We start from the raw sequence: 21184 nt of genomic DNA, 5'->3' as shown, positions 1-21184 counted from the left end.
GGGCCGTGCTGAGCTCTGCAGCTGGGCCCGGCTCCAGCAAGGGGTGGTAGAGAGCCTGACCCACACAACTCCTGCCGACTTCAGCACCCCAACCCCAGAAGGGGCAGCACCCATCACACAGCCCCCCCTGCAGCCCACTTCCCCCAGAGAAAGGGGCCAGGACCCCCTGCACCCCACCCAGGGAAACGCTGCCCCAGAAGGAGGCCCAAGGCCTGGCTGTCCCCTCTTGCTGGCTTGAGGGACAGGCAGTAGGAAGGCAGGTGGTGCCTTAGCCCATGAGCCGTTGGGGGCTGGGGGGTTACCCTGCAGCCAGGAGAGGGGCAGGATTCCAGCCCATAAAGCTCAGCACAGCCTGGCATGGTGGGGCAGGAGGGAGGGGAAGCTCCCCCAGCAGGGCCAGCCTGAGGCTCCTCCCCATGGTCAGGCCTGGGGGGCAGCAAGGTTGGGGGAGCCTCCAGCACAGAGGCCTTTGGGTCCCCACCCCATGCCAGTGACGCAGGCGGGAAGGCGTCTCCAGTGCTCGTTTATTGCGACGACATGTGCCAGCCCCGCGGGGCTTGTGTTAAGGCAGCTGTGGCCCTCGTGCATGTGCCAGGCCCTTTGTTCATGGGTCGCGCTCTCCCCATGCCCAGAGGGACCAGGCGCTCCTAGGACAGGCCTGGGCACAGCCAGAGCCAGCAAGGCAGCAGCAGTGTCTCCTTCACACCTTGCCAGGGTCCTCCTTCAGCATCACCGTCCTGTTTAACACCATCTGTGGGAGGAGAGGGAGAGGCACTGAGTGAGCCCGGGAGGCCCCGGGGTGGGGACGCCAGCCGGCCCAGCCCCCAAGAGCCGAGCAACAGAGACCCCAAGGACTCACCTTCCCCTCCGTGCTGTCGGGATCCACCGAGAAGTAGCCCAGCCGCTCAAACTGGAACTTGTCAAAGGGCTTGGCGGAGCGGATGGATCTGTCAGCCAGGGCGCTGTCCATCACGCGCAGCGAGTCCTGCGGAGAGCGGCACTGCTCAGCGGCTGGGCCCCCGGCTCACCCAACAGCCAGGGGAGAGGGGCACTGCTCAGCAGCTGGGCCCCCGGCTCACCCAACAGCCAGGGGAGAGGGGCACTGCTCAGCGTCTGGGCCCCCGGCTCACCCAACAGCCAGAGGAGAGGGGCACTGCTCAGCGGCTGGGCCCCCGGCTCACCCAACAGCCAGAGGAGAGGGGCACTGCTCAGTGGCTTGGCTCCTGGCACACGGCTCACCCAACAGCCAGGGCCTTCCAAGTGGAGTGGCAGGGGAGAGCCCAGCAGCAGGAGGGGAATTATTTAAGCTCAGTACCAATGTGGACACAAGAACAAATGGATATAAACTGGCCATCAGGAAGTTTAGAGTTGAAATTAGATGACGGTTTCTAACCATCAGAGGAGTGAAGTTCTGGAACAGCCTTCCAAGGGAAGCAGTGGGGGCAAAAGACCTATCTGGCTTCAAGACTAAGCTTGATAAATTTATGGAAGGGATGGTATGATGGGATAGCCTAATTCTGGCAATTAATTGATCTTGGACTATTAGTGGTAAAGATGCTCAATGGCCTGTGATGGGATGTCAGATGGGGTGGGATCTGAGTTACTAAAGAGAATTGTTTCCTGGGTGTCTGGCTGGTGAGTCTTGCCCACATGCTCAGGGTTTAGCTGATCACCATATTTGGGGTCGGGCAGATTGGCAGAGGCCCTGGAGGTTTTTCGCCTTCCTCTGCAGCGTGGGGCTTGGGTCACTTGCTGGAGGATTCTCTGCACCTGGAAGTCTTTAAACCATGATTTGAGGACTTCAATAGCTCAGACATAGGTGAGGGGTTTGTTACAGGAGTGGGTGGGTGAGATTCTGTGGCCTGCGTTGTGCAGGAGGTCAGACAAGACGATCGATCGTAATGGTCCCTTCTGACCTTAAAAGTCTATGACTCATGACCAGCGGCAGAGGGAAGGGAGACCTGTGGGGGTCCGCAGGGCAGGCTCCCTGGCTCCTGAGCTTGGTATCTCTCACTCTCCCTGTCCCTAGCCCTGAGCTGCGGGAGTGCAGAGAACTGGGGGGGGTGTCCGTATCCCCTGTGCCAATGGCCCCCCGGAGAGGGGTGCTCTCCTCACTCCCAGGCTGGGTGGAACCTGTCCCAGCAGGTCATGTGCTCAGACCCTCCCACTCCAGCAGTCCCCTGGCAAGGCCCCAAGCTGATGGCCCTGCACTCCCAGCCAGAGAGGCCCCTAGCCAGAGGAGGGAAACCACGGCAGTGGCCTGGCCGCAGGGCGGTGCTCGGGGCAGCTAGCGAGTAACCCCCTGTCACAGTAGTGAGGCCTAGCCCGTTGGAGACGAGCCCGCCAGCACCTGCCAGCACTCACAGGGTTGAGGTCACTCAGGAATCCAGCTGGCACCTCTGCAGGGTCCTCGGGGTTTTTGTGCAAGAACCTGCAAATAAGACAGGGCCAGTCAGGGCCGAAGTGGGGGCCCCGCAGGCAGGAGTCCCCGGGGTGGGGCGAGGGACCCTGCGGGCAGGAGTCCCTGGGCTGGAATCCCTGAAATCCTTCCCCAGCCCCCTGTGGTGACCAGCTGCTCAGCCTAGCAGGGTCTTACCCTGTGCCAACCCTCCAGCCACCCTCCGCTGAGCCAGGCGAGCCCACTGACGTAGCAGCCCCAGCAGTGGCCACCAGGGCTGCAGCCCTGCTCCCGCAGCAGCCTGGGAAGCGCAGAGATCTCTGGGCATGTGGGGCTGGCGGCTGGTGTGTTTCCCAGCAGGCAGGGGCTGGCACAGAGTTGCCTGCGGCTGCCAGGCCAGCTGGTGAGAGCAGGAAAGCTGCTGAAGGGGCAGCTCCGGGCTCACCCACTAAGTGAAGCTGGGTGGCATTAGCTGTGCCCAGCACGTGGCTCCACACGTACAGCAGGGCTGGGGCTCCCGCCCCCACCGCTCCGAGACAGCCCAGAGCCAGCGCCCCCCGTACTCACAGCCGCTCGTAGAGCCGCACCTCGCAGACCAGCGGATCCGACACCCAGTGGATGAAGGCTTTGGGCTTCTCCACAGAGTTCGACTTCGTGCACGTCACCTCCAGCTCCATCACCTGCCCGCCAGCATCCTGAGCAAGGAGAAAGAGGAGCATCAGGGGCCAAAGCCTCACCGGGGGGCCCCATGGCCTCCGGCCTGCTGGCCACCACACAGCCAGCATGAGAAGAAGGGGGCTCTGCTGCGTGCCGAGCGGCTGGGGGCTGGACAGCCAAGGCCACCGGCTGCCTGTGCCAGCTCCCGCCCCTCTGCAGAGCTTCCCGCGGCTCCAGGAGAGCAGCTGCACCTGGCGAGCTCCGGCCTCCTTATCGCAGGGGAGGCCGTGCCACAAAGCAGCAAGGCCCAGTGACAGCTGAGCCCTCCTCGGAACCCAGGTGTCCTGGCTCCCCCCACCCAACCCTCCTCATAACCCAGGCGTCCGGGCTCCCCTGCCCCGCCCCCGGAACCCAGGCGTCCTGGCTCCCCCACCCTCTGCTCACTGCTCGACAGGTAGCTAACAGTGATTCGGAAGGCACGCCCCCAGGTGGTGATGAGGCAGGTCGCACCAGGCAGTCCCCTGCCACATCAGTGTAACCGCAGGCGACCCCCGGCAGTGGCCGTGCTGGTCCCAGCCCACCTTGATGACGTTCTGGACAGCAATGACGTAGCCGGCGTGTCTCAGCCCCACTGGCTGGCCAGGTGCCAGTCGCTTGTAGCCTTTGTCCATCACCTGCAAGGGGAGAGCCCGGCCTGTGTTACCTGAGCTCCGGCCCCAGCCCGCCCCCCCCCCCCCCCCCCGTCAGCCGAGCTCCGGCTGGGCACTCCCGTTCGGCAGCTTGCAGGGGCCTCGACTGACCAGCCCAGCCCAGCCCAGCTCCCTGCTTGGGCCCCAGCTCCCAGTGCCCATCCCCCCACGCCCCATTCCCCACAGGGAGGAGTGGGTCCCTGCCCTGGAGCCAGGGCAATGCAGGTGCGCCCTGCCCCTGCTCACCTCCCTGAAGTCGCTGTGCTCAATGTAGATGGTGGCCTGGAAAGGGACTTTGTGGAAGCCCTTGGTCTCGTCGGCTGGGAAGTTGGGCACGAGAACTTCCAGGGCCTGGAGGGGAAGCAAGCAGGTCAGCGCCAGCAGGGGACCATGCTGGGCCCCTTTGCACCCCAGGCCTGGAGGCGGGAGAGCCCCTGGCCTACCAGCCCCCCAGAGCAGCAGGCCTGGGCCAGCCCCCCCAGGCGCCCCTCCCCGCACGCCAGCCTCACCTTTTCGGTGGGGAAGTTGGTAATGGTGACTCGGAGGGGCTCCAGTACAGCCATGGCCCGGGGGGCACACTCGTTCAGCACCTCCCGCACGCAGGCCTCCAGCAGGTGGGGCTCCATCGTCGTCTGCGCCACCGTCACCCCCACCTGTGGGGACAGGCTGCGCTCAGCTCCCGCCCAGGAGGGGCGGCCAGCCCCGCTCCCCCCGCCCCAAGGCACCTACCCGCGCACAGAAGTTGTTGATGGCCTCGGGGGGGAAACCTCGCCGGCGTAGGGCCGTCAGCGTGAAGAGCCGCGGGTCGTCCCAGTCCCTGAAACGGCAACGCCAGCCGTGACCAGCAGGGTGCGGCGTGGAGCCAGCCCCCCCCTGCCCCCCAGCAGCCCGCGCAGCCCTCACCTGACGGCGCCCGCCTCCACCAGCCGGATGATCTTCCTCTTGGAGACCACGGTGTAGAGCAGGTTGAGGCGCCCGTACTCCCACTGCACGGGGCAGTACACGTCCAGCGCATTGCACAGCCAGAAGTAGGAGGAGCGCCTGGGGGAGCCACGCAGCTGGTCACGCCTCGCCTCCCACTTGCCCCCCAGCCCTGCCGCTCACCCCCTGCCCGCCACCGCCCCCCCAGGCCCTGCCGCTCACCCCCCTGCCCGCCACCGCCCCCCCAGGCCCTGCCGCTCACCCCCGCCCGCCACCGCCCCCCCAGGCCCTGCCGCTCACCCCCTGCCCGCCACCGCCCCCCTAGGCCCTGCCGCTCACCCCCTGCCCGCCACCGCCCCCCCCAGGCTCTGCCGCTCACCCCCCTGCCCGCCACCGACCCTGCTACTCACTCCCTGCCCAGCCCCTCCACCCCCTCCAGGCCCTGCCGCTCACCCCCCTGCCCAGCCCCCCCACACCCCCCATGCCCTGCCGTTCACACCGCTGCCCCCCTGCCAGCTGGGCTCAGCCCCAGCTGCGCTGAGCTCCCCACAGCCGTAGGCACTGCCCCCACAACCACAGCGGACCCACAGCCCCGCCAGCCCCGCCTCACCGGGCCTGGAACTCCTTGGTGCAGAGCGAGTGGGTGATGTGCTCAACGGAGTCGCACAGACAGTGGGTGTAGTCGTACGTGGGGTAGATGCACCTGAAATGCAAGGCAGGGCCTGAGGGCAGGACATGTGGCCCCTTGCCGGCACCCGCTCCCGCTTCTCCCCCCCCCCCGAGACACCAGCCCCTCGCCGGCGCCCGCTCCCCCCCCCCCCCCCGAGACACCAGCCCCTCGCCAGCACCAGCCACCACCCCTGCATCCAGGTCCCCTGCACTGCTCTAGGCAGATACTTGCATCTCCAGGGAAGCAAGGCCCCTGCCGCCCTGGTCCCATCCCCTCTCCGGTGGGGTCGGGCCAAAGGGCAGAGCCTGGCGGGCGGGTGGGGACCAGCGTACCATCTGTCCCCGCTTCGGTGGTGTGGCGTGTATTTGATGCGGTAGGCGACAGGGTCCAGCTTCCCGTCCTCCATCACCAGCTTCATTCGCAGCGTGGCCTCCCCCTCCTCAAACTTCCCCTTCTTCATCCCCTGCAGCGACAGCCGGGAGAAACCAGCGGGAACCATCAGCCACAGCCTGCAGCGTCTGCACACAGGGGGCGCTGTGGGGGCGGGGCAGGGGGCGGGAGGAACTCTCAGCGGGGGGTGCCGAGGGGGCGGGGAAGGGCAAGTGCCCAGCAGGGGGTGGGGCCCAAGCGGGCACCCAGAGGGGGGGAGGAGGTCGCCAAGGGGGCGGGGCAAGCACCCAGCGGTGGCGGGGGGGTTGCCAAGAGGGCCATGCGAGCACCCAGCCCGGGGAAAGAAATCACCGAGGGGGCTGAGCCGAGCTCCCAGAGGGGGGCGCTGAGTCCCTTTGCAAGGCCCATATACCTGGAAGAGGAGGAGTGACTCTTCCACGGGCCGATCCCGCCATGGGGAGGGCGGAGGGTTGTGGCCTTTGATTTCTTCTACCCTCTGATGGCAGACGTAGGCGTGGCCCCTGGGGAGGAGAGAGACGTCACACCCGCCCCACACATGCCCACCGGGGACATGGCTGAGTGACTGCTCAGCACGGGACCCGCCGGTCTGGCACTGGCAGGGAGCCCCGGGGGACCAGGCTGCTCGCAGGGAGCCCCATCAGGCTCCGTACTGTCCCCACAGCAGCCAGGCACACCCTGCCCCTCAGAACGGCCGGCTCCACCGCCCCGTGCAAAGCCTGTCCCATGGGCCCCCAGGTGCCCCGCACACTCACCGCTGGATGAGCCCCATGGCCCACGCATACAGCTGGTCGAAGTAGTCTGAGGCATGCGTCACAGCATGCGGCTTGTAGCCTACGGGCAGAGCGAGCCCATGAGTGAGAGCCTCCCTCCTTCCCTCCCTCCCTCCCTCCCCGCCCCCGCCCCCACCTGGAGCACCAGCCTCATCGCCGCTCTGCCCCAGTGCCAGGGGGCTTCCCCTGTGTGACAAAATGGGGATTTTCTCAGTATGGTGTAAGTGAATCTTATTGTTTTGCATGAATACTGCATGTGCCTCAGTTTCCCTGTGTGCTGCATCAAAACCTCGGCGATGGAGAAAGGGGTGTGTGACTTTTGCCGAGACCCCCGGGGGCAGGTGAGGCGGCTCCGGCTGCCTGCATTTAGGCAATGGCCGATGCCCATCGTAACCTGAGACCCTGGAGGGGGATGTGACCAGGTGAAGAAAGACAAAGAGAAGGGGGAGCAGCAATGGGTGGGGGAGGGTTGGAGGTCAGGTGGCTGGAGGTTGGCAGTCTGGGTGGGGGGGCAGGAAGGGGGGAATCCAGGCCGTCTGGCCCAGGACTCCCAAGATGGACTTGCCTGAAAGTCACTGATTTCTGTGCTAACGAGCTCTGTTCTACGCTGTGTTCCCGTCGACTAATAAACCTTCTGTTTTACTGGCTGGCTGAGAGTCACGTCTGATGCGGAGTTGGGGGTAGGACCCTCTGGCCGCCCAGGACCCCACCCAGGCAGACTCGCTGTGGGAAACGCAGGGAGGGGCAGAGGATGCCGAATGCTCCGGGGTCAGACCCAGGAAGGTGGAAGCCGGGTGAGCTGTGTGTCCTGCAGACAGGCTGCTCCCAGAGAGGAGACTTCCCCAGAGTCCTGCCTGGCTTCGTAGGGAGCAGTTCCAGAGCATGGCCCCCATGACTCCCTGCCCCCCATTGGCAGCATGCAGGGACCTTCCGGGAGGCAGCTGACTGAAATAGGGAGGGGCCAGGCCAGTGCCCCCCACCTCACCCCTGGGCAAAGGCAGCAGGTTCTGTTCACCCAGCAGCAGCTGTGGGAGCTCTGGCATCTCCCTTGGGTACCCGGCTGGTCCCTCTCCACCCCAGCTGCTCCCCCCACAACCTCCTAGTCATCCCCCCCATTCCTCACCCCAGTGGTTCCTGCTCTGCCTCCCTCATCCCCCACTCCCGCTACCCCCCCAGCCACTGCTCCCACCCCTTGTATCCAGCTATTCCCCTCCCCCATGCCTGGAACCCAGCCATTCTGCCCCCCTGCCCCCACCCCAGCCAACCCCCTCCACTTTCCCCCAGGCCCCGTACCCAGCCACTCCACCATGTCCCGGATGGCGGTGAAGTACTTCTCCTCCTCCTTCTCGGGGTTGGTGTCGTCGTATCGCAGGAAGCACACGCCCCCGTTGGCCTGAAAGGGGACACGGCCTGGTCAACCCTACGCCCGGCACCCCCTGTGGCCGCCACCCCCCGTGCCCAGCACCCTGCCAGCGCCCACCACCCCCACCAGCCCCCATGCCCACCAGCCTGCTGGTGCCCCCCCACCCCCCCAGCCTGCAGCCCCCCCCGCAGCCCCGCCCCCACCACCCTGCCGGCGCCCGCCACCCTGCCGGCGCCCGCCACCCCCGCCCACACTCACCAGCCCCCGCGCCCACCACCCTGCCAGCACCCACCAGCCCCCGCGCCCACCACCCTGCCAGCACCCACCAGCCCCCGGTGCCTGCAGCCCCGCCCATGCCCACTGCCCCTGCGCTCACCACCCTGCCAGCGCCTGCCACCCCCCATGCCCGCAGCCCCGCCCACACCCGCCAGCCCCCCCCGCAGCCCCGCCCACACCCGCCAGCCCCATCGCCCATCACACTGGGGAGAGCGCAGGGCCAGAACAGGCCAGGGGCCTGGATCTGGCAATGGGGCAGGGCAGCTCCGGGTGCTGATGGGGCTCAAGGCCTTTAGCACATGGCTGGTCTCCGAACCCCCACCCTTCTCTCCAGCAGCTTCTGGGAGCCGGCCCCTGTGTGGGGTCAGGCGTGAGAGTGCTGGGCTGAGCTCAGACTGGGTGCCACCGACAGGGGCCTGTCAGCAAAGTGCAGTGGCTCTGTGCCATGAGGGAGCTGGGAGGCCGCATCTGTCCCAGGGGTCAAGGCAGAAGCTCACCTTGGCGTAGCCAGGGGGTCCCGGGGGGTGCGGCTGGCTTGGGGGGGAGGGGTATGGCTCACCTTGGCATAGCTGGGGGGCCTCGGGGGGTACAGCTGGCTCGGAGGGGATGGGGGGGCTCACCTTGGCATAGCCGGGTGCCCCGGGGAGTGTGGCTGGCTCGGGGGGGTGGGGGTGGGGCTCACCTTGGTGTAGCCAGGTGCCCCGGGGGGTGCAGCTGGCTCAGAGGGGATGTGGGAGCTCACCTTGGCGTAGCCGAAGTTGAAGTTGATGGCTTTAGCGTGGCCGATGTGCAGGATGCCGTTGGGCTCCGGAGGGAACCGCGTCCTCACCTGAGGGGAGAGGAGTTCCCAGACCCACTAGCCCAGTGTCCAGAGCGTTACTGGCCCCGGGCCAGGCCACGGGCCAGGCCACGCGAGGTGAAAAGGCGCCAGCCTCATGTCCCTTGCAGGCACCCAGACCCCCACCCCACTCCCACGGGACTTGGCCCACAGGCCTGGCAGCCTCCAGCCCCTGGGGACAGTGGGCTCTAGTGATGGAGCGAGAAGGGCCTAGAGACAGAAAGAAACAGGCTCCCAGCAGTGACAGGGCAGGGTGGTGCCTCTGGGCTCTCTCCCCCTCCAAGCTGTGCTCAGCCCCGCTCTGGGCTCTGACCTGTGCCAACAGCCAGAAGGAGGATCTCTGGGGTGTCTGACGCCCCTTCCTCATAAAGCCGGCCAGAGGAGGGTCTGGAGGGGTCTGTCCCGTCTTTGGGTTCTATCCCCAGCTCTTCTGCTGACCTTGCCACCAAACTTCGCCTACCCATGCCTCAGTTTCCCATGTGGCCTAATGGCCTCTGTGGCCCATTGTGGGAGTTAATGGACAGCACTCGTTACTGTGGTTAGTGAGTGACAGGAGCAGGCAAGTCACAGACACTGCAGAGCCCCTGCCTCATGCAGGATGAAGGGGGGCTGGGGGAAGACCCTGACCCACCTGCCCGCCGGTGATCTCCAGGTGCTGCTTCATCAGGGCCATGGTGTGGGGCGTGATCACGTAGCCTTCTGTCTTGTAGTTCTCACCTGGGGGAGCAGGGAGCTGTGAGCATGGGGAGCGGGGAGGGCTGGGGCGCAGTGCCCCAGTCAGCGGGAGGGGAGGCCCCCGCCCTGGTGCTGGGCATGAGCCCCCGGCAGGGAGGGAAGCGTGGGACTCCACACACTTGCCCCTCTGCTAATGGACCCTGCTAGGGGCAGGCTGCACCCTCCTGTGGTGGGCAGGGACACAGCCTGGTGCGCCCCAGCAACTGCCCCAGGGCTCCACAGCTGGGCTGCCCAGCTGGGGCACCGGAGCCAGGCTGAGGCAGGAGGCTCCAGTGCCCCAGCCAGCACCACCGCCCAGCCCCCGGGGAAGCCAGGCTCAGACTGGGCACCCCCAGCACAGCCTCCAGAACACCTGGGGCAGGACTAACAGCAGGGCCCGACCTTGCCCAGCCGGCGTGGGACAGACCCTCCCGTCCCGAGCCCCTGAGCACCCCCGGGCCTGCCCACGCTGAGCCTGCCAGGCCGAGGCCCCAGGAACCCAGAGCAGGCAGGCCGCACTCACCTGGCTTGTGGAATTTGAGGGCTTCTCCCCTCAGCTGCTCCATCAGCGACTTTGTCTCCAGGGTCACTCCTCCTGTGGGAGCAGGGAGACGAGGTGCGTTAGCCTCTACCCCAGGGACCCCGCCCCTCGCTCGCAGACCTCCGGTGCCGCCCGGCCCAAGGCCCTTCCCCAAGGGCGCCCGCCCAGGCCAGGCCAGCAGCACTGCCCTGCCAGCCCAGGCCGGTTCCCAGCCCCGTTCTTCCCTTCCCTTCCTGAGAGCCGCACAGAAGAGAGGGGAATGGAGCTGGTGCGCTGTTGGCCATGCAGCAGGGACCATGGAACCAGCGGGGATAGGCCTCGGTCCCATCTGCCCCCCCATCGACAGCAAGAGCGGCCAGAACCAGAGGGCGGGGGGCGCTAGGCAGCAGGAATCAGGGCCCAGCCCAGGACGCCAGTTCCCAGCTGGAGGCAGGGAGCCGATCCACCAGCAGGGTCGTCCCGGCTCCTAGGACGAAGGCCACTGAAAGTGGCAGCTCCCAGCTCCAGGGGTGGGGCAGGCACATGAGCCCCACAGCCACAGGACGCTGTGTGTGCGGTTAGTCCTCCAGAGAGGGGCTGGCCTGGCAGTCGGCCCCAGAGCTCCCTGAGACCCGGGGGGAGGTGTAGGTGGGGGACAGCCCCACGACCCAGGAGGAGCTGTCCCAGGCCCGGGCCGGGGGGTGGTAGGTGGGGGGCAGCCCCATGACCCAGGAGGAGCTGTCCCAGGCCCGGGGGCAAGGGAGGGCACACTGAAATGCAGTTCACCAGGACCAAGCAGTGTGGCCAGGGACTGGGCCGCTCCGGGGGCTGGGCACTAAGTGGCATCCTGTCCTCACAGTCCACCCCCCCACCCCCCCCTGCATCTTCTCTGGGGCACATGGAGCAGCCCAGGCCAGGGCTCTCCGGGCGGCACCTTCCCCAGCCCCAGTGCAGCAGGCCCAGCCGCGGGCTGTTTCTGGCCCCCAGCTCAGTGGCTCCCCAGACCCTGCCCAGCCAGACCCGCACAGCAAGCTCACCATTCTCCTCCAGTGCCTTCTGCTGCCTCTCCACCTCGGCCGGCTTGGCCTTCCCAGCCTGCAGGGACAGAAGGGGAGCATCCTTCAGCGCTCCCTGGGGCCCTGAGCCCAGCCAGCCCCGCGCCCGCGGCGGAGACTGGACACTGCACACCCGTCCCGCAAAGCCCAGCCTCCTCCCCAGGGGCCACGTCTCCCACCACGCTGCTTCCCGCAGTCAGAACGAGCCTGGGGCTCTGGCCAGGCAGTGCTGGGGAAAGGCTCCAGCTCCCTTCAGCTCCAGTGACCTCATACGTGCCCCCATAGCCCAGGGCACTGCCAACAACCCTGCCCCCCATAGCACTGCCAACCGCCCAGCCCCTCTCTCCATAGCCCAGGACACCGCCAACTACCCAGTCCTGCCCCCCCATAGCACCGCCAACCGCCCAGCCCTGCCCCCCAATAGCCCAGGGCACCACCAACTGCCTAGCCCCTCCCCCCATAGCCCAGGGCACACGCCCCCAGCAAGCCAGGCTCGGGGTGCCCCTCCTGCTCACACGGTACCTTCTGTTTCTTTTCCAGGTCAGCTTCTGTCTTTGGGCCCAACAAGTGCAGCACCTGCAGGAGAGGGGAGTGGGGCCTGAACAGGGCTGGACAAGGGGAGGGGGGGGCAGGAGTCTGAACGGAGTCACTCCCCCATCAGCCCCCCCACTCAGGCTGGAGCCCAGCCAGGATCTCAGTGGTCCCTCTCCTCGGCAGGGCCAGCAGGACCATCCCTCCACTGCCCTGCCTGGGCCACGGGCCTGCTCCCAGGCACTTCCCGCATGGGACACGAGCCGGGCGCAGGGCTCCTGGGGGCCAGTGCTGTGTTCAGAAGCCAGGTCCCGTCGCCCGCTGGGCTCAAAGGCAGCCCGGCACAGCCACACCTACCTGCAGGTCCACTTCATTCTTAATGCTCTTGCCATCCGCCCACCTCAGACTGCCACGCGCCTCGCCTGCAAGTGAGCACAAAGGGACGGGTGTGGGCAAGAGACAGGCTGGCAGGCCCCAGCTCAGCGATCCCCCTGGGACAAGCAACGGCACCTTCCCCTTGAGTCAGGGCCGCAGCCTCACTCAGGCCACCAGCTGCTGGCCAAGGGCAGATTCCAGCAGCCTCTCTGCTGCCAGTCTGGACAAGCCCCAAAGCCACCGGGTGCAGCAGGGCCCCGGCTGCACAAGGGTGGGAGAGCTGCAGAGCGGGCCTACAGCTGGGGAGCTGGTGCAGCCCCCAAGCACCAGCAGCCCTGAGACAACAGGCTGCCGGGCCTTTAACTGCCACATCGTCCACAGCTCTGCAGAGCACTGGCATGTACAACACTGGGCCCCGTCTACACTGGGGCTCCCAGGGCCGCTGCCCCCAGGGCAGCTTGCCAGAGGTTAGCCATGGCAGGGATGTTTTCGCAGAGCTCCCTTGTGTTAGCAGGCCACCCCGGAGGGATCTCGTACTGCTGGGCTTCCCCGCTGCACACCCGCTCATGGCAGGGGCCGGGCAGCTCTCCCAGGCAGGGGCTGCGCTGAGACGTCTGCACGGCAGCCAGCACCGTCAGTGCTGCGAACGGCCCGTCCTGCGCAGCAGCTCCCAGCCCGGCTAGCGACACACACAGCGGGTGGGCAACAGGTGTACACTTGCCCAGTTGGCTCAGGAGCCGCAAGGAAGGAGGACATCGTTTCTGAGAAGACGGGGCACTGGGTAGGGCCAGGACCTGAGGGGCACCGAGCATCCTCCCTCTCAGTGCTGGGTGGCTGGCTCTCGCTCACCTGCTCAGGGGCTAACCAAGCACTGCAGGGCGTGGGGAAGGAGTCTCCTGCAGGGCAGGGGGCAGTGACCTTCGGGGATTTCGACTTCCTCTGCAGCCTGGGGTGCAGGTCACTGAATCATTTCCCAGCCATGGGGGGCCTCAGGCACTGGGGCCCTCGGCAGCGATGTACCAGAGGTGACCTTTACCGGGTGAAATCATGTTTTTACAGCCCCAGGAAACCTAGTTAATCCCAGTTTAAGGCATTTTCTATTAAAAACTGTCTCGTAGCCACTGCGCCTCCTCTTATTCCATACTCACAAGACTGCAGTCGGGGATTAATTTAGGGCTGTACAAATAAAAAGTAAAAGTGCAGCAGGCGAAGCACCACACTGTGTAATTGTAGCACTGAGCAGCCCAACGCCCATGTAGGTTTTGGGTCAGTGTTTTCTGAAGGAAGTTACACATCTCGTGACTCATTTCAATATTATCGAAACAAACCCATTTAATTGCATGAAAAGGCCGATAACGCAGAACTGCAGGCGGGAAGTGGGAAGCGATCAGAGGCGTGGCGAGCTGCAGGCAGGGGGCGGGAGGCGATCAGGGGCGTGGTGAGCTGCAGGCAGGGAGCAGGAGGCGATCAGGGGCGTGGCGAGCTGCAGGCAGGAGGTGATCAGAGGCGTGGCGAGCTGCAGGCGGGGAGCGGGAGGCGATCAGAGGCGTGGCGAGCTGCAGGCGGGGAGCGGGAGGCGATCAGAGGCGTGGCGAGCTGCAGGCAGGGGGCGGGAGGCGATCAGAGGCGTGGCGAGCTGCAGGCAGGAGGCGATCAGAGGCATGGCGAGCTGCAGGCGGGGAGCGGGAGGCGATCAGAGGCGTGGCGAGCTGCAGGCAGGGGGCGGGAGGCGATCAGAGGCGTGGCGAGCTGCAGGCAGGAGGCGATCAGAGGCGTGGCAAGCTGCAGGCAGGAGGCGATCAGAGGCGTGGCAAGCTGCAGGCAGGAGGCAATCAGGGGCGTGGCAAGCTGCAGGCAGGAGGCAATCAGGGGCGTGGCAAGCTGCAGGCAGGAGGCAATCAGGGGCGTGGCAAGCTGCAGGCAGGAGGCAATCAGGGGCGTGGCAAGCTGCAGGCAGGAGGCAATCAGGGGCGTGGCAAGCTGCAGGCAGGAGGCAATCAGGGGCGTGGCAAGCTGCAGGCAGGAGGCAATCAGGGGCGTGGCGAGCTGCAGGCAGGAGGCGATCAGGGGCGTGGCGAGCTGCAGGCAGGAGGCGATCAGGGGCGTGGCGAGCTGCAGGCAGGAGGCGATCAGGGGCGTGGCGAGCTGCAGGCGGGGAGCGGGAGGCGATCAGAGGCGTGGCAAGCTGCAGGCAGGAGGCGATCAGGGGCGTGGCAAGCTGCAGGCAGGAGGCGATCAGGGGCGTGGCAAGCTGCAGGCAGGAGGCGATCAGGGGCGTGGCAAGCTGCAGGCAGGAGGCGATCAGGGGCGTGGCAAGCTGCAGGCGGGGAGCGGGAGGCGATCAGAGGCGTGGCAAGCTGCAGGCAGGAGGCGATCAGGGGTGTGGCAAGCTGCAGGCAGGAGGCGATCAGGGGCGTGGCAAGCTGCAGGCAGGAGGCGATCAGGGGCGTGGCAAGCTGCAGGTTGCCAGTCCAGGTCCATCTGGCTGTGCAGCGCCCCATCAGAAGACCAACTGTGATGCAGTGGTTAGGCAGAGCCTGTTCCTCAGGTGCGAATGGATGTATGCGAAGATTGAAAAGATCCGTTCTTTGCTTCCTGGACACTGATGCGGTTCTTTTCCCAGGTTCAAGCGGGTTTAGGCTGGTATGAAGCAGCGCCCTGCCCTACATTACTTTTTCCCAAGAAACTGCCAGCCCTGTATTGGCTTTCCGTCCGGTTGTTGGGTTCAGCGTGCGGGGGCTGAGCGGGGCGGGCAGCCTGTCCTAGACAGGAGCTCAGACAGGATGATCTCGTGGTCCCTTCTGGCCTTAAACTCTCTGACTTTGCTCCAAACAAGTTCCTGTTTGCAGGGGTGTGAGCACTAGAAGGGGCCCGGAGCCAAGGCAGTGAGCCAGCAATGGTTTAGTCACACACAAAAGGAGACCAGGAGGGGGGACTCCAGATAACACGCCAGCGTGGGCCACCTCTGCCCTCGATGGCACAACGCACATCACTGCAACAGCCAGACCCACAGACCAGGGAATCTCCTCAACGCAGCCCAGCAGAGTGCCTGGCGGTGCCAGGGCACAGGACAGTTGGGCAGGCAGCCCAGTGCCAGGGTAGGAGCCCTGCTCACAGCCACATGGCTCTGTCATGAAGCGTGGGGGAGTCAGGGTCTTGTACCCTTCTTTCCTGCGATTCACGGTCACCGTGACTCTCGGCTGGCCAGTAGAACAGCAGGTTTATTAGAGACGACAGGAACACAATCCAACCCAGAGCTTGTAGGCATGAACAGGAACCCTTAGTAGGTCCTTCTCGGGGATAGAGACCTTAGACCCCCCAACTCTGGGGCTCTCCCCTCTTCCCTAGCCCATTCCAAACTGAAAGAAAAACCCTCCAGCATCCCAACCAGCCTCCCCCAGCTCCTCCTCCAGCCATTGTCCAGTTTCCCCGGCAAAGGTGTCACCTGGCCCCAACCCCCTCCTGGCTCAGGTTACAGGCTCTCAGGTATCCCATCCCCAGTCTTCCCAGGTCAACACTACCCCAGGTCAACACTCCCCCCTCCGTGCTGCATCACAGGCTCTCAGAAGCATTGCCAAGGGGATCCTCTAGACAAGGGGCACACACAACAGCACCACCAGGGAGCTAGCCTTCAAACCAGATCCTGCCAGCCCAGCCAGCCTGAGGGTCAGGAGGGACAGAGGCAACCAGCACAGGGTCAGATCCCGCCGGCCGATTCCCAGGCCCTGCCCTGATCATGCCCCTAGTCCAAGACACAGCCACCACCAGCTCAGCTCCAGAATTGTTCTACAGGCTCATGGCCAACAAGCTGTGGCTGTACCTGGCCCTACTGCGCGTGCTCTGGCTATGACTCTCGGGTGCCTGCCACCCTCATGGCCAGCGAGTCACCAGGGCAGCAGCTGAGCACACGCTGTGGCTTGGCTCCCAGAGCAGTGCTCACAGCCCTATTCCAGCCCCCAGGAATCTGGCAGATGAGGGGCAGGCATGAGGCATGGGGAGCAGTGGGGAAGTTCCAGAAGGATGCTGGGAAAGCAGGGTGCTCTGGGAGGGGGATCAGAAGAGGAGGCACAGAGGCGACCAGGTACAGAGGAGATGGGCACATGGATGCTGCACCTGGTCTGTAAGCAGCACAAGGAGTGAGCCCAGGCCAGGGGGAGGGAACAGAGACAAGGGACATACTGGGGGGGAAGAGGGAAGGTACCTCTTGATCTATGCCATGGAGAACCACACACAGGTCACCCCCCGGAGACCCAGCCCCCGGCCCGCCTGAGCTGCAGACTCACCCATCAGCAGCCCCATGTTAAAGCGGTACCGCTCCGACAGCAGCTCAGCTCGGTGCTTGTTAATGGCCGCCTCCACCTAGACCGAGCAGGAGAATCCAAGTGGTGAGCCGGGCAGGAATGGGCGGGGAACACAGGCTGCAGGGCAGCAGAGCAGAGACTCACTTGTAACTGGTGCCCTGACAAACTCCCTAAGGGAATGAGATCGGCGATGGGAAAGGAGGGGCTGGAACCGGCATGGGCCAGACGGGCTGGGCTCAGACACACAAGGGAGCTACCGGTACGGCCATGCTGGCAGGGAGCTCCCACCGCAGCAAGGGCCCCTCATCTCCTCTAGAGAGAGGCCCAGGCAGGAAGGGCTACAGGCCAGCCTGGGCCTGTCTGCATGGCTGGCCCCATCCTCACTGGCGGGGCTCTGACATGGACAGCAATGGGCACTATCTGCTCTGTGCCCCGGGACTGCCTTGCAGTCCCTGCAGAGCTCACCCGGACCCCCAGCCATCCACTCTCGCTGGCACAGAGCCGCAGCAGCCCTGCAAGCACAGCGGGCACCGGGTACCTCCGGTCTCAGGCTGGCGTCAGCCTCAGAGGCAAGGGAGGACCAGCGGCGAGTCCTGAAACAGGAGCGTTGTCTCCCAGGCCCCGAGAGCAGCCCGCTAACAGGAATGGCCTCCTGCCAGCCCCCCCACCCCCGCTCGGAGCAAGGACCCCACCCACAGCCCACCAGCAAGCGCCTCCTGGGGTGCCATTAACACGGCCTCCTGGCTCCCCAAGCCATGGGCTGCCTTTCTACCGCTCCGCGCGGCCCAGCAACTCCGGGACCCACCGGCTCGTCCCCACCCCACCCCGGCCCTTGCACTCACGGCCTCCTCTATTTGCTCGGGGGTCACCACCACCCCCACGCCACACTCGTGCTCGAAGTCTGCCATGTCGATGGGGTCCAGCGGGTGGCTCCGCACATACTCCAGGGCAGCTGGGGGAGGCAAACAGGCAGCTCAGGCAGGGGACATTTCCATGCAGCGCCGTGGGCTGCTTCACCCAGGCTCCAGACCCATAGGGGTCCCTGCTTGTCCACAAGGGCCTCACAGACACATGGCCTGCACCCAGGCAGCGGCAGCTGGCCCCCTTCCTAGGGCTTCAGGCTCATGTTGCCCAGCAGGGCGAGGTGCCCAGCTTCTCACAGTACAAGCCTGGACCAGGCAGAGTGGAAGGCAAGGCAGGACATCGGCCAACTGGCTCCTGCTCCACCCCCCAGGTACCAGATTCCTCATCTGCTGCCTTGGACTTGTCACATTGCCTCCAGATCTGATCCTGGTACAAACCCGGGCCAGTTCCTGAACTGTAAGGGGGCTCGTGGCTTTGCCAAGTTCTCCCATATGCCGCTAGGTCCTGGGGTCCGCTCTGCAGGCTCACTGCAGCGCGCTTGCTCAGCTGAGACACGGGATGCGTTGGTCCAGGGGGACCCTCCCACTATGCACGCTGGGGCTAGCGACACCAGAATATAGGCCCTGCACTCCCACCCTCATCTGAACCCTGCAGGAAGCAGCTCACACAGCTCGCTGTACAGGGACGCGGAAGAGGTTGGGATCCAAGGCAACAAGACTTGTTGGGGCTCCTTATTCCCACCCAGAGACCAGAGCAGGATGCTCCTTGCAGCGTGTTTCTCAGGTCTTTGTCCAGCCCTGTTTAAAGGCCCTGCGTGACAGATGCTCTCCTCCCTTCCCTGGGGAGACCAATCCACGAGGAAAAGCTCCTCCTTGTTAATGCAGCCGCAGACAAGCAGCGCCAAAAGGAAGCAGCCTCGGGGTCTGACTGCCAGGGGTGGGCAGAGACCACCACAGAGGAGCCTGTGCTGACCCCCAGACGCCTGTGCCTGGAGTGACCAGGCTAAGCTGTGGGTTAGACCACGTGGCAGATGAGGCAGGGAAAGCCTGAGGCTAGGGGGAGAACACACACTCTCCTGCTGGGCAGGGGCTGAAACTGGGAATCACCCCCACAGACTGAACTGTTGGCACAAGGGGGTGAGACGCCGCCTCAGCAAAGGGAGCTGGGGTTAGCACTTTGCATGCACAGAGCATGCCGCAGTCTGGCCGGGAGAGGGAGCAGGGAATTCAAAGCACGCTGAGCTGCTAGATCTCAGGCCAAGGCTGGGTCAGCAGAGCCCACGCTGTACATGGGAAGGCAGGGGAGCACATCTAGCTGCCTGCCTCTCGTATCATACCACTGAGCTGCAAGTCTGTGAGGATCTTCCTGCTGGTGATGCAGCCCACAAGGAAACGAAGACGCTTTTGGTCCTTAAGCCGGGAAGCCACATTATACAAGAGGGTACCAGTCGCCTTGTCAACAGTTGGGCCCAGGATTCCTTGTGCCTAAAGACCAGGAAGGAAGGACATAGTTAGAGCGACACTATCTCTTCACTACCAGTGCTGCCAGGGCTATGCTGCTGGGGCATGGACTCTCTCTCCGGCAGGGGGCAGCAAGAATTATTCAGTCAGCCTAGCAGTGTCTACACCAGGGCTTAGGTCAGCTTAACTACAGTGCTCAGGGTTGAATTTTTTATGCCCCTGAGCAACACTAGGTCGCCCTGACTTTTGGGTGTAGACCAGGCCTGAGCCAGCATGAAAAGGGAGTCAAGCAGGACCCTGGCATGGAAGGGGCAGGGATGTTTCCTCTGAGAAACCCAAAGGGAAAAAATCTGTGAAGTTAGTGTGGTGGGTGGGGAAGGAAGAGAGTGAAAACCAGGCCAGTGGGGAGGAGTGGGGCAGCCAGGGCAAACCCCTCTCCTTGTCTTAGGGAGGGTGGTGAGAGAGGAGAGAGCTCAAACTCAGCTGTGCCTTGGTGGGGCTCTGCTCCCGCTGTGGTTTGAGGGTCACAGCTAGGTAAGGAGTGCTCCCTCTCCCCGACTCTCCGCCTGGAGCACACGCTTCTCCACCAGGAGAGGCCATGTGACCATTAAAAATGTACTATCCGAGCCCTGCTTTCAGCCTCACAAGGACTCCCAGACAGAGCTACCCAGGAAGTGCTGAGTTTAAATGGCATCTGATTTGTACGGGTAGGAGTTAGTTTCGGTTTCTGCTTGTTGCAAAGAATCCCACTGTAAAATCAAACATCTGAATACTACAAGCCCACCCTCTCCCTCCCATAAACCCACCCCCACGCCTAGGGGTCCTGTCACACACTAGGGAGAAGCACTAGTTTCAGCATTCAGCCATGGCAGTTACAGAAGCATTCTGTGAACTGAAGCTGATACAACCTTCCTAAAAGGGGCACATCCAGATACAAAGGCTGCATTTCAGAGGAGCAGCCGTGTTCGTCTGTATCCGCAAAATGTAAAGGAGGACTTGTGGCACCTTAGAGACTAACCAATTTATTTGAGCATAAGCTTTCGTGAGCTACAGCTCACTTCATCGGATGCAACAAAGGCTGTGTGATAAACAGTCGGGTCACTGACCACATCTTACAGTGCTAAAACACACAAATGATACAAATCCAGCTCCCTGGTTATGCTCTGTGTGTGCCAGCCAGTCTCCCTGTGTGGGCAATGAAAAGCCAGTGCAGTCACTTGCATGTTCCCAGCGCTGCAGAGCCTGGGTTTCACACACCCAGAGCCGGGCTCAGTTGCCAAAGATAATGGGTTGGTGGATGTTTCGAGAGAGGAACACGGCTGGGCCACAAAGACTGCATGCACCCTACACTATTGTGCCCTCATCCTGGGGCGCGCTAGAGCAGCGGGAGGGGAAGGCAGAGGAAGAGCGCAAGGAAGTTGCCAACTCGGTTAGTTTGAGGAAAACTCTTCTCTGGTTCTGCGCACAGCGTCTCGGATGGTAGCGATTCCGCCCTGCGTCTGCAACCCGCACCCAGGCCCTGACCCTTGCCGTGAGCCACACGCATACTGGGCCACACTCAGCCCAGGCGTTAGCAGGCCCAGCTCCCAGGGACGTCGGGGTGCAGAGCCTGCAGACACCAGGGGTGCGTTGGGACCGGTGGGCACTCTGCTGGGGCAGCAGGGGGTAAGAGGAGGGGACAGAGGGCGCACAGCAGGGGCAGGGCTAGGAAACTGGCTGCAGAAAGGGGGGCCTGGCAAGGAGGGGGAAGGGCTGTGTTCAAGCCAAAGGGCAGGGGTCACAGTGGGGGCCAGGGGTGCAGGGCAGGGGTCAAGGGACGGCGTGCAGGGGTCAGAGGTTAAGGTGAAAGGCACAGGGCCAGGATCAGAGGGTGCAGGGGTCAGAAGGCAGGGGTCAAGGGTCAAAGGAAGGGCACAACTGCCAGAAGGCACAGGGGTCAGAGGTCAGGCAGGGACAGGGCTCAGGTTAGAGGGCAAAGGTCGCGGCCTGTGTGGGCAGAGGGTCATGGCCGGGGTCAGAGGTCAGGCACCGTTCAGGGAGGAGCTAGGGACGGGTTAGAGGAAGGGTCGCGAGAGGGTCGGAGGTCAGGGTTCGCGAGGCCCGGGGGTCCCGGCCAGCACAGGGCTCAGGGGTCAGGGGTCAAGCATAGCTCGGGGCGGGGTCAGAGGTCACCTGGGTCACGGCTTCCCGGAGCAGCGCGCTCAGCGCCTCGTTCTTCAGGGTCTCGCGAGCCTTGGGCTCGCTCAGGCCGATGGCCGCGAAGAGGCTCAGCGCGTCCGGCCCCGCCGCCATGCTGCCGCCGCTGCCCCGCCCGGCAAGGGGGCGGGGCCCGCGCCGCCCAATCAGCGAGCAGGAGGCGGGCGCTGCGGGG

The 21184-nt window shown here is 64.6% G+C and overlaps 1 protein-coding gene across 1 annotated transcript; it reads right to left on the bottom strand.

Annotated features, from left to right (window-relative positions):
* Positions 1–506: 506 nt before the first annotated feature.
* QARS1 (glutaminyl-tRNA synthetase 1) lies at positions 507–21116 on the bottom strand. Its single transcript, XM_077822523.1, has 24 exons — positions 20986–21116; positions 18690–18837; positions 17332–17441; positions 16472–16547; positions 12171–12235; positions 11805–11858; positions 11265–11322; positions 10231–10302; positions 9625–9710; positions 8898–8984; positions 7810–7909; positions 6499–6577; positions 6138–6246; positions 5668–5798; positions 5276–5368; positions 4648–4785; positions 4474–4561; positions 4254–4397; positions 3991–4095; positions 3637–3729; positions 2966–3093; positions 2365–2431; positions 860–985; positions 507–751 (listed from the first exon to the last, which is right to left on the bottom strand). Exons 1-24 carry the CDS (start codon positions 21103–21105, stop codon positions 701–703), a joined length of 2328 nt encoding a protein of 775 aa, XP_077678649.1. The 5' UTR covers positions 21106–21116; the 3' UTR covers positions 507–700.
* Positions 21117–21184: the final 68 nt, after the last annotated feature.

Source organism: Eretmochelys imbricata, chromosome 7 (assembly GCF_965152235.1).
Source record: "Eretmochelys imbricata isolate rEreImb1 chromosome 7, rEreImb1.hap1, whole genome shotgun sequence".
NCBI classification, from domain to species: domain Eukaryota; kingdom Metazoa; phylum Chordata; order Testudines; family Cheloniidae; genus Eretmochelys; species Eretmochelys imbricata.
This window is presented reverse-complemented; position numbering and strand designations above follow the sequence as displayed.